The 12,767-nt window shown below is 37.6% G+C and overlaps 1 protein-coding gene across 2 annotated transcripts in view; it reads right to left on the reverse strand.

Moving 5' to 3' along the window:
* Window positions 1-12,767, reverse strand: part of LOC128563930 (cytochrome P450 7B1) — a 186,707-nt gene that overhangs the window by 24,075 nt on the left and 149,865 nt on the right. For both annotated transcript variants that reach the window (XM_053559478.1, XM_053559477.1), the window contains exon 2: window positions 7,391-7,527. In XM_053559478.1, coding sequence (XP_053415453.1) covers window positions 7,391-7,527 — 137 coding nt within the window. The remainder of the gene's footprint in view (window positions 1-7,390; window positions 7,528-12,767) is intronic.

Genomic DNA, 12,767 nt, shown 5'->3' on the forward strand with positions numbered 1-12,767 from the left:
TTCTGCTAAGGCTGTCAAATGATTCTTATAAAGAGAGACTGTGAGGAACATGGTCCTACTATTGTTTGCCTCTCAAAACTGGTGAGGCCTTGGAGGGTTCCTAGATCAGCTCCTGCATTTATCATTTGCAAAAGCTGAAGAAAGTTAGAAAAGAAGGATCCAGGGCGGTGCCTGTGGCTCAGTGAGTAGAGCACCAGCCCCATATACCGAGGGTGGTGGGTTCAAACCCAGCCCCGGCCAAACTGCAACATAAAATAGCTGGGCTTTGTGACGAGCGCCTGTAGTCCCAGCTGCTCAGGAAGCTGAGGCAAGAGAATCACTTAGGCCCAGAAGCTGGAGGTTGCTGTGAGCTGTGTGACACCATAGCACTCTACTGAGGGCGATAAAGTGAGACTCTGTCTCTAAAAATAAAAAAAAATAAAAAAATAAAGAAAAAAGAAAAGAAGGATCCAGATCATGCTGCCATTTTTAGTGGCGGAGCCTGGACAAGAAGTTACTCCTGTGCACAATTCTTTTTCTCACTTAGTGCTTGTTTGTTTTCACTAGAGGTGCTGTTTGAAGATTCCATCTAATGAGAACAATTATCAAGAAGTATTAAATAATAGCATTCAATAAGTCCTGTTCAGAACACACGGATGTTCTGAAAAGTTTAATATCTAATTATTTATTGCCATCTCTTCATTTATTCCTGTGTGTGTATGGGAGTAACTTTCTTAGAGAAATGCTTCTCACTTGTTATTTATGGTAACTCAAATGGCACCACAGAAACTAAATTCAGTTTGGTACAAGATATTCAGGGTAAAGTTTTGAAATAATGTTCAATCCAACCCTAGAAACAAAATAAATGTGTTTCTATTCGACATTTTTTTTTTTTTTTTGAGATAGAGTTTTACTCTGTCATCTTGGGTAGAGTGCCATGGCATCATCATAACTCACAGCAACCTCAAACTCCTGGGCTCAAGAGATCCTCTTGCCTCCGTTTTTCTAATTTTTTAGTAGAGATGGGGTCTCGCTTTTGCTCAGGCTGGTCTCCAACTCCTGAGTTCACATGAGTCACAGGCCTTGGCCTCCCAGAGTGCTAGGGGTGAGCCACTGCGCTCAGCTTTGTTTGACAATTTTAAAATAAAATTTAAGTTTGTAATATACATGAATATACATGTACTATAATTTTTGTTCTCAAAATGATTCCTATGACTTGAATTTTATTCACTCCATTTCCTCTTAATTTATTTAATAATGTGAGCTAATCTAAGAAGGAGGGTAGTGCTAGAAGTGGCTACTCATTCTGGTCAGCTGGATTCTACAGAGTAAATGATTTTTTTTTTTTTTTTTTTTTTGCTCTGGGGAGAACAAAAAAGACTCAACTGGATTTGGGCATATTTTATGACACCTGCCTTACCATAGCGGCTTGATTAAATAAAATTGCTAGCATCTGCCTGACAAATAATTGGGGAAAAAAGGATATAATTTTAAGCAATGCTGTGCATTTTCATAGGTGGTGATTCATACTTTCCTCCTTTCACTAAATGGAAGAATTTTGCTAACAGGGTTATTTTAGATTATTCCCTAAAATTCAGACATGTATAAAAGATTTAGTTTGTAAAACATACAAGCGTTAGAGAATATTTTGAATTTATTCCCACCAGGTTTTTACATTCATCTAAATGTAGGACAAAAATATATTCAGACATGACAGCATAAGATACCTGTTATTGGGCCTACCGAGGTAAAGGCTGGAGTTCTTGTTTTGTCTACAATTCATTACGAACACATATTCTCCCTCCGCCTCAACCCTTCTCCCTCTCCTACCTCTGCCCCTTCTAGAGTGGGGTTATAGGCAGAAACTATGAGACGAATTTCAAATAAAAGAGATGAAAATTGAATGTGGAAAAATTGTCCCTGCTAGCAATTAATTACTAATAATTTTTTTAAAATAAGCTGTTGTTTGTATAGAATTATTTTTAAAAAATCATTACTGATTAGTTTAAAGCAATTTGTAGATAAACATTTTACTCTTTTCAAGGCTCTTTTCACTCTAGGATCTGTATTTTCTCTTTCTCATTCATATTTTAATGTTCTTCAATATCAAGGCGTTGTGTTTTGCCTACTTTATTTCTATCATTGAGATGTGGATTCTTTAGAAGTGGATGTTTTGATTTCCTGGATTTTACTTTACAAGTGGGTTTGGAAGTACTAATAACCCTGGAGATGTTAGCTGGCTTTCCAACTTTTAATCTTCAGTATAAACAATTTAAGTGAAGTTTTCCAAAATTAATATTAATTTAAACCATCTGTCCACCATCTGCTAATGTGAGATGCAAAACCAGAGTTTTTTGTGATCTTTAATCAGACAGTTAGGAAAACTCATATACATTCATAAAATGAATTTAAATTTCTTAACAAAGGAAATCTTCTGAAAATGTATTCTGAAGGCCATGTATTCTTGGGGAGCAAAATTAACTTTCCCTACATTGTGATTTTATGTAAATAGAGTGTTCGATGTCAGTGAGCATGTTACCTAGTTCACACAGATCACAAGGTACTAACAACATCCTTTGCCATATTTTCCAAAGAAAAGAGAATGCTGTCAGAAGTTGATGTGGTATCTTGGTTTAAAGAATATCAGAGTCTAAAATGTAAATGTCAAAACAGGGGCCCACGGCTGCAAAAAATATATAATATAAAAATCATCTTTTTGAGCAGTGAAGTTTGAAATGGGGTCAACATTTTTAATGTCTTCCTTGCCAATCATTTTATTCTTTTCCTTTTTTTGGTGCTGACTGGGCCTTACAATATTAACTGGAGCATTCCTATATATAACTATATATGATTCTTTACCAACTCAACAACCTCTTCACTTCCTTTGAAGTTACTTCTTTAGGAAGCTAAAGCTACATGATTTGAAATATATGTATATTGATAAATATACTTTAAAAATGTGGTCATTCACCCTGATTGATTATACACAAGAAATTTATTTTTTATTTTTTTTTAAGACAGAGTCTCACTCTGACACTCTGGGGAGAATGCTGTGATGTCATAGCTCACAGCAACCTCAAACTATGGGGCTCCAGCAATCCTCTGGCCTCAGCTTCCTGAATAGCTGGGACTACAGGTGCCCACCACCATGCCTGGCTAGTTTTAGAGACAGGTTGGAATGGAACTCCTGAGCTTAGGCAATCCATCTACGTTGGCCTCCCAGAGTGCTAGGATTACAGGCGCAACCCACTGTGCCTGGCCTATACACAAGAAATTTAACATCTGGGTCATTATAAATTGAATTTTGATGTTTTCATTTCAGATATCTGGTGCTATATAAAGACAGTTATGGGAATCCAGGACAACTATTTAGCTGCTTAGAATAGAAATGTCCAATCAACAAATATGAAACAAATTTCCTCCCACTCCATACTTAGAAGCTTTAAATCTCTATATTTAGCTGGTTTTCCACCAATTTTTTTTTTTAATCTCAAGCTGAAATACTAGTTGGGAGAGTAGATTATGAATCAACTTTGTCCTTTGTGAAGATGGCTGCATTTCTGGACTCACCCTCTTATTAGGGAGAATCTCACTAGCCCTTGACAATGATGTACAGTGGTGCTTTGCTGGGGTGACATCTAGGGAAAATGATTCCTGTACACCACCACACAAAACCACTTAGAGAACTATTTTCTGTGGCAGGTCACGAATTTACGAGGTTTCTCATGAAATGATGTACCTTTTAATTTCTTAAGATGACATCCATGTCCCTTGAGACTTTTGAGGATGACAATCATTTGCTTGTCATGCAAGAACATACACTCACTGAAACCACATTCTGAGACAAGAGTGGAAGACTTTGTTCTCCATTTCACATTTTCTAAATGATCATCAGAACCCTGCACAGTAACAGGATTTCCTGACAGGAACTTATCTAAATTGTAGTGAGAAGTGAAAGGGAAGACCAGGCATAGGCAACTGTGGCTGCCTACCACTGAGTTCAAAAACATGCCCAGGGTCAAATTATTAGATGTTATAAATTCAGCAACTTTCTCAGTATCTAAGATTAAGACATCAAGCATCAACAGACATTGGTTGTTATTTGAAAAGTGAATAAAATCATTCAAATCTGCCACACGTTTCTGGCTAATCATTTTTATGTTATTTTTGTACAATGTATTCCAAAAGAAAAACTGAATGTTTCAAGCATTTGTTTTATCTACTCATTACAAACACAACCATTCATTGTTTAAAGTAAGAATGACTTTTTTTTTTAAGTGATGAATATAGTTTTGGTATCACGAAGCCCTAGGCTGATTTAGAAAAGAGAAGCACCAGCTCTGGTCTTTATTTGGGCAGCATTTTTGTACATGGATTTTTTCAGCTCTAAAGTCTTTGGGATCAATGCTGAGCTCTACACTAAATGTTAGTAAGAGAGGAGCTAACAGGATAATAATGGGAGACAGACAAATGGATTAGCAATAAATTCACAATATATTAAATTCTCTGACAGAAGCAATACTGAGAATAACTGGGCCCTGGGGAAGAGGCACCAAACATAGGACATGGTTGGCAAATGTTTCTGAGATGAAGTAACATGTGACTACGGCCTCAAAAGATGAGTCCATTGCCAATCAGGTAAAGAACAGAATTCTTGCAGAAAGAAAAGTATCCGAAGGGCATGGTGTGTGAGGAGGAGATTAATGTGGTGCATTAAAGGTGCGCTACACACAAGGCAAGAGACTGGGCAGCAGACACTTGGCTGCCGAGGTAAGTGAGCATCCCATCTCGGGAAGCCTCGTGAGGGTTATGTTATATAGAAGTTCTCTATTCCTAAGATGCATGATTTTTTTTTTTTCTATTTCCATTTTCCTGAAATCAGAGTGCAAACAAGTATTGCTGAGAGAGACTTGCCAGCTGCCAGGCAAAGGAGCACATTGTGATGAAGCTGATACTGCCTATTAATGGGAGAACTCAACCATCCTGATGATTTCATCAAGCTGGATCATTTTTCCCCCAAATATTCCATCATTAGTATGGTAGCAATGAAATTAAGTTACTGTATGTACAAAAGTCTGCACCACTGACCCTAGCAATGCAATCACAGGCAGAAAAAATGACTGGCTCTCTTGGAGTAGAAAGCAAAAGTTCAAGGCTGGTTAGAGGAATGTATAGGGTTGAACTAAGGAAGAGGGATACACAGACATGCTCTAGGTAAGGACTCCTGGGAGTTAGCAAAAGATCCAGCAGGGGCAATGTCAGGAAAGGGAAGGAGCAGAATGTTTTAGGAAGGAATGAGAGGTCAGTGTGTCAAATAGTGAGTCAGGTGGACCTGGGAAGGACCTCAGAAAGGCAGAAGGCTGGTTGTGGTTAGGAAGGCTCAAGGAATTAATCAACCAGAGAAAGCAAATGTTAGCAGCTCTCTCAAAAAGTCTGGATGCAAAAGAGAGGGGAAAAACTGAAGAGTAATTAGAAGACAACACAGAAGAAGCTCAAGCATGGTTATAAGCAAGGATAAGGACCTAAGCAAGAAAAATTGAAGTTGCATGTGTGAAAGGAATAAGTCACAATGGACCATCCCACAGAAGGCAGGAAGAAAGGACCATGGGAACAGGTCAGTGAATTAAATGAGTTGTCTTGAACATTGTTTGAAATTGAAGAAAATGTGGTAAGGATAATTATGAAATGTAGGTACATTTGGTAGATAAGTGGGGACTTAAGGAAGACTATTCTTTTTGTTTGTTTGTTTGTTTGGATTTTGGCCGGGGCTAGGTTTAAACCCGCCACCTCGGGGCATATGGGATGGGTATCATGGGGTCTTGATACCTTCAATTACCCCATGAAGGAGGAATGGAGAGTGAAATGTTTGATGAGAGCCTGGTGAGAGCTGGGGAGCTGGAGGCAGCCTCCTCCTTCCCTCCCACTGCAATCATACTGCAGTCAGAGAGCAAAGAGATGTGGGTAACTTCATCTGCAGAGGTCAGCCTTCAGGACATAGACAAGACCCACAAGAGCAAAGGAAGGGGAGAGCTAGCTCAGAGGACAAGCTGATGTGGGAGATTACGTGGAAAGAGGGCTCATAAATTCCTTCTGTCTCTTCTACCAAAGCTCCTGTGCAATGTGGCTCTGCCACCCTGTCTCCCCCTGACAAAGAGGCAGAGGCACTTTTACTCTTTGCCCAGAGTAAAAGTGAAGTTTTGCGATACCTGAGCCTGGGCCTCTAGAAACCTTGCAGCTTTCCCTTTACTCTCTTAAAATAGCATGCCATGTCAGGAAGTTTTCTTATAGAAGAAAGACCATGTGGGTGAGGAGGCCTAACCAGGCGTGTGAGGAGAACTTGGACCATTTGGACCATCTCACTCCAGTCCAGCAGCCGGATGACTCAAGTCACATAAGTGACTCAGACAAGACCAATTGCTTTCATCCATTACATTTTGAGGGAATTTGTTATTCAGCAATAGATAACCAACATAGTTCTATATGTTGAGCCTCAAAAAAGGATGTGATCAGAACATTCCAGCTTCTTTTCCCAGCCTTAGGACATTGAGGTCTATAGTAATCTTGCTGAGTTTTTGTTTGTTTGCTAGTTTTTGCAAATATTTTATTAAAATTTGAAGCATAGTGAACATTTTAAAATAAAAAAAAATGCCTTCCAGGCCATTGGTTGCTAGGGTCTTGGGCAAGAGAACAAGAAGGAATAGGTGGATATTCAGGGCTCTGAAACTACTCTGTATGAGGCTGTAATGATGGATACATGTCATTATATATTTGTCAAGAATCCATGGAATGTACAACACGAAGTGTAGCCTCTGTTGCAAATCACGGACTTCAAATAATGGATGAATACTGGAACATCAGTTGTTAACAAATGTACTGCAATGATAGAAGATGTTAAAAATGGGGAAATTGTGATGAGGGAAAGAGGGCATATATGGGAACTCTCTGAACTATCTGCTTAGTTTTCTGTAAATCTAAAACTGCCCTATGAAATATTTAAAAAATACATACTAGCTTTTTAATGTATACATTTTACTATTCTTAAAATCAAGACAAACAAAACTGAAATGACAAGAGGTGGCAGGAAAGTGAAGTTCCCTAAGAGCCTTAAAGAGAGTCCTGTAACTTGGTTTTTGTTTGTTTGTTTGTTTTGCAGTTTTTGGCCAGGGCTGGGTTTGAACCTGCCACCTCCAACATATGAGGCCCTACTCCTTTGAGACTTAGGCGCCGCCCCTGTAACTTGGTTTTTAATCTAAGGATTACTGTACTCAATATCATGTTTCCTTTTACATTAGCTCCACAAATAAAACTAAGTATGCAAGTATTTCCACATTTTGCCTAGAGAGAAATACATATAAAACATTTAAAAAGTGAGAAAGTATCATATATGTACAATACTTAGAGAACTTCTTACCCCCAAGGAAAAGAGTGAAAATGTCACCATGTTGCTTTTGAAGGGTTTTTAAGTACTTTAAGGGGTTTTTCTGTAACTGTAGGGCCACTCCAAGGTAAGGAAGCCAACCTTTTATCAATGGAGGCTCACCAGGTCTCCTATAAGAAAAAAAAAAAGATAAAGAAAAGTCAAATCGTTGTTGTTTTAACACATATGGGGTATTTATCCAGTCTAGAGGTGGATTGTGGGAATTATACAGCCTCTTTCAATTCTCTTATTCAATGACTCTCATATGGTCATAGATGTGTATTTACTGAGCTTTCCGAGTAGGTATGGTTTTGGGGTCAACAGTCCAATTCACAACTTTTAGTGAGCAACTTTTTGAAGAAGTTGTGTCTTGCAAGGCCTGAATGGCTGCTTGACAATTAAGCCACAATCTGTTTCATTTCATGTTCAATTTCCCATCTTCATAAGTAGACCTGAAGAGTCTGTGTCTGAGGGGATCTCCAAGAAACTAAATCAACTGCTTGATATACTTCATTCCTTGACATCGTCAGTTTGGTAAAATACGCTGATAAAACAAACAAACAAACAACAAAAAAACAACAACTAACGATCAGCTGCCTGAATCTTTTGGCCTTTCACAAGTCATTTATAAATTTACTCAATAATAATTGTGACCTGCTATGTGCTTGGTGATGTGGGGACAGGCCAAATCTAAATCCTGGTTAAGCTTCTTGGTGCAGATCCTGTAAACAGTCCATTTCAATTACTGATTTTTATATTAAAATTTATTTTTAGAGTCATGGTCTTGCCCTGTCACCCAGGCTGGAGTGCAGTGGCACGATCACAACTCACTCCAGCCTTAAACTCCTGGGTGCAAGTGATCCTCCTGCCTCAGCTCTCTGAGCACAGGGACTTTTGGTGCCCACCATCATTATTCCCGGTTTACCGATTATTTTGTTTGTTATTTACAATGTTTTTATATGTGCAGATGCACTCAGACTAAACTAAACCCCTTTTCATTTTAAATCCCAACTCATGTATAGTCATTTAGGTCTTTCTGTAAATAAAGAATATGAGTTTTTTGTTTTTATTTAATGTTAAGAAATTTTCAATTCTATTTTTCTACGTTACAGGTGTCAGGGATGATGCCTTATGGGATTTGAAGTTTTTTAAAAGCACTCAAGTAGTGCTTTAGAGTGCTACTTCACAGAGTAGATAAAAGTGTGTTCTTTACAATGTGCGAGTTCTAGTAGGGTGTTTATTGTGCAATTTTTCACTGAGTTGATTGATTGATTCAGAGTTTAGAATGAGATGGCACCTTGGAGGCTTTAATGCAATCCCTCATTTTTACAGATAAGGGAATCTCAATACCTGAGGGGTTAACAAATTTACCTAAAGGTCGTGAAACTACTTAAGGACAAACTGTCACTAGGGTGTAAACCCTGGAGCCTCGGAGCTGCCCTCTGACCCCTCTAGGAATATTAGACAGTCAACCTGTGAACCTAGGGAAAAAAATATCAAAGCAGCTCATTGCTTGAGCTGACAGACAAACTCGGTAAACATCGCTTGTGTGAATCTGAGAGCTCTTGCTGTGCCCTGGGTGTTAGATGTCAGATAGTTAGTTTAGTTGCCAAAGTAAAGCTCTTTGTTATCAGATGTCAATTAGACTGGAATTGCATAATCAGAAGAGAGACAGTTAGTTAATAATCTTGAAGAATCTTTCATGCTGTAGAGAATAATAAAATCCTCAACATTATTTCCATGAAATGTATTTAAATATATTCTTTTACTGTTTTTTATTCAAATTACAAATGAATAGAATTAGTTGTTAAATTTTAAGAATAATTTGACATGTTTTTAAAATGTGAAGCATCTTCTAAAATAGCATCAATTAAAGAAGCAGTTTCTTCTTTCTTGATCTATAATCCCAACAAATACATACTTCAAAATGTCTTTCCAGTCATTATTTTGGTGAGGTCAATCTGATTTAAAGTTAAGAAAAAAAATAAAAATAAAAAATAAGAAAAAAACAAAGCCATTTTATCCTACAAAGGATTAAAACAAATATTCAAAAGAAGTCTGATTCTCTAGCCCATTTGTGACGATGACTTATACTACACACACGGCAAGCCATTTTGATTAATCACAAGATATTACTAGCTAAGATCTAATAAAAAAATCAAGATTATGATCATATCCAGCATGAACTTCTATGCAACTAGATTAACTCTATTAGAAGATTTTATTTTCCCACAACCAACATGGTAGAATTAAACTTCGAAAATAAACAACAGGTCTTTCTGGGGGAGGAGGGAAAGATTTAAACAAAATAAATCAGAGTTGGGATAGAAATAAAGGAAAGATTCTGCCTTCTGTTTTTAGAAGACAATTTATATTAATACTAATTTTCAAAATGCATGCTATTGTTTAAATACTTAGGAATAAGAAAACAGGAAACACTGAACAAAAATGGGAAGCTTATTCTTCATACTTTTTCTCTCTCTTTTTTTAAATGCAGCCTTTAGCAATGGAGACTTGCATTTCTGAGAAATATAAGAAAATGAAGAAAACATTGCATGTGTAATAGTTAACTTTATATTCAATGCTTAAATAGAGTGTACAAATGATTGTAGAGTAAGATCCCCAAGTTAGAAACTGCCATAGGTCAAATGCTATCTATCAATGACCTTTTCAAATTTTGAAGTGATCTAGTTCACAAAATTTCATCTCAAACTATTAATCCTCTTCCTTTGTCCACTTGTAGTCTGTTTGGTTTAATGTTGCTTGAATGTTACATTGTGACAAAGATTTAGAAAGGCTTGTTGTCATATTCTAATTTAATGCAACTAATTTCATCTTCTATGCTCCGTCATTCGGTCAGAAGCTGTATTCTTCATAGGATTTTTGCAGAGGGAAAGGATAGACAGGGGACTCAGAAATCCAGGGGAGTATTATCGTTCAGAGTTAGGCAAGTCCATTAGGAAGCCATTTCATTGTTCCAAAGAAGAGAGGGTCATCATTGCTTACAGCTGTGTTTATTTTGGCAGCAGGAAGCTTAAGACTATTAAACACCATGTCACAACTGTGCATATTTTCAGGAAAAAATATAGTGCTGGTTCAACTTATGACCCATTGAAGACAGATAACATAAATCCGTCTTCATCAGTATATTTGTAAACATTATTTAGGGAGGAAAGACATTACCATGATGATCCAGAAAGGCCTGCTGGCACCTGGTAGAGGCAAAGACAGCTGTTGCTCCCTCTTACACTCCATGACTTTGAAAATGAAATGCCTGCTGCCCCCTACTGAGTATAGGCTGCTTAATGCTTGTTGGAGATGGTCAAGTTCCAAAGCTTGAAAGAAGTTGGTCCTACAGCAATGTGAGTAGCTAACAGCAAAACAAAACAAACCTGCCTCATAATTTCACTTGAACAATATGCACTCCTCAAATCTTCTCACTACTATTTAAGGGACTTTAAGAACATGTCAAAGAAATTATACAAAGTAGAGCTTTTAAGTGTCCTCAATAACTAAACTCAAGTTCTATGTATATACCATTGCGTCAGCACTCGCAATTCCTTCCATACAAGTTGTAGGGCATATCTTAAAGTTTGTGCAAAAGGTCAAGTACAGTCCAAATTTATCTGGAAGCAAATATTGAAGAAGAATCTAAATACATAGAATGACTGTAAAATATGAAAGATGATTGAGCTGTTCCCTTTTCGTTAAGAAAAAGCACAGTAAAATTCAGTAAAATTTCAAAAAGTGGAACAATACAGAGTACTTGATTTCTCATAATATTTGAAGTTCTTCTTTTTGCTACACCTATAGCTAAATAAATGTCAAAAACTTAGCTGCTGATCTGTTGCACATTGTTCTCCTGGACATTTAAAGCCCAGAACTCAGTACTTTCCACGGCAATCCATACTTGTCAGAGCAATTTCTTCTTTTCTATTTTTCCTGTAATTATTCTAGGTCACTGGCATAACCTCCCAAGGGGAGAGCACCTAGTACATGTTCACCAACTCAGAAACGAAATATGTATTTATTAAAAGTTTTTAAGATGCAACATGACTGTACTAGGTGACTAGTATCTGTAACAGTGCCTTAATAATTTTTTATTTTCCCTAATTAAGGAGGATTTTTTTTCTCTGTGTGTGGTTAAAATTGCCAAAACTATACAACTGATGTATATCATGGTATCTAATTATAATACAGGCCTTTTGAAGAAATTTTGTTTGCGGCAAGGCACTTTTGAAGCTTATATTTTACCTTCCTTAACTCACTTTGAAAGCAACTTCATTGGAAAATGTAATTGGCCTCTTAGAACTGAATTCTTGAGATATTCCTTATTCCTCCCCCACTCTTCCTGGGTTCTGACATTGGCAAGAGGAAACCTCAAATGTTCCAACAGCTTTTGATAATTGACAATTGGTGTGCTTGTCAGGATATGGGGAAAAGGGAGTCTCAATGCAGGGCTACGGATGGGAGATTCGGAGGAGGAGGAGTGGACAGGTGGCAGGGCTGAGTGGAGACATTCCAGCAGCCTCGGTGAGAGCCCGGATGTGGCCAAAGAAGCACAGACCACAATGCATTGCTTGCCCTGGAAACGAGGTGGGAGCTATAACCACCCAGGGACACATCAGTAATGGATGCCAAAGTGGAGGCCCATACCCCAAAATGCAACTAGGAAGGCACCCCAGGGAAGCCAAAGCGAGGTGACAACAGGACTCCCCAGACCAACAGAAAGGAAGAAGAGAAACTCCTATATTTATACAAAAGAGACTAAGTTTTAAACTAGAAATGACTGAAATACTTTCACTGAAAATCTTCAGTGTTTTCAGCGATCACCAGAAATAGAGGCTCATGAGAAATTTGAGTTCAGTTATGGAGAAATAAATTTACACTTCTGCAAATTTAACTCATATTGGGAAATTTTAAATCTGGTACACTATCTCTGTAGAAGCTCTGTTTCTTCACCTGTAAATGAGAGTAATAGTCATCACCATTACAGGTTTATTATCTGGATGGAGATAGAATATTTGACAGTAGCTGGTACACAGAGCAGGTTAGTTTTCCCTGCTATTTACACACTGTAGGCAGTTGCACATGAATGGTTTTGCACACCAGGACTCTGTCTAAACTCTTGCATTTGTCAACTCTCTCTGCTTATCTGTACTTTTTATGGCATTGCCAAGGCTTGAAGGACCTCTCTGTCCTTCAACTTATTGGCTAAATAATATCATTAAATGTTCAGATGTACATGAACTCAATAAGTGCAATAGGTAGGCAAAAAGATGCTATCTAAAAAGTTGACTTTTTCAGGGAAATAATTATTGTTCAAACGCATAGTTGCACTGGGTGTTAGCTTATTGGAAAGAAGTCCTTT

Source organism: Nycticebus coucang, chromosome 13 (genome assembly GCF_027406575.1).
Source record: "Nycticebus coucang isolate mNycCou1 chromosome 13, mNycCou1.pri, whole genome shotgun sequence".
NCBI lineage: Eukaryota > Metazoa > Chordata > Mammalia > Primates > Lorisidae > Nycticebus > Nycticebus coucang.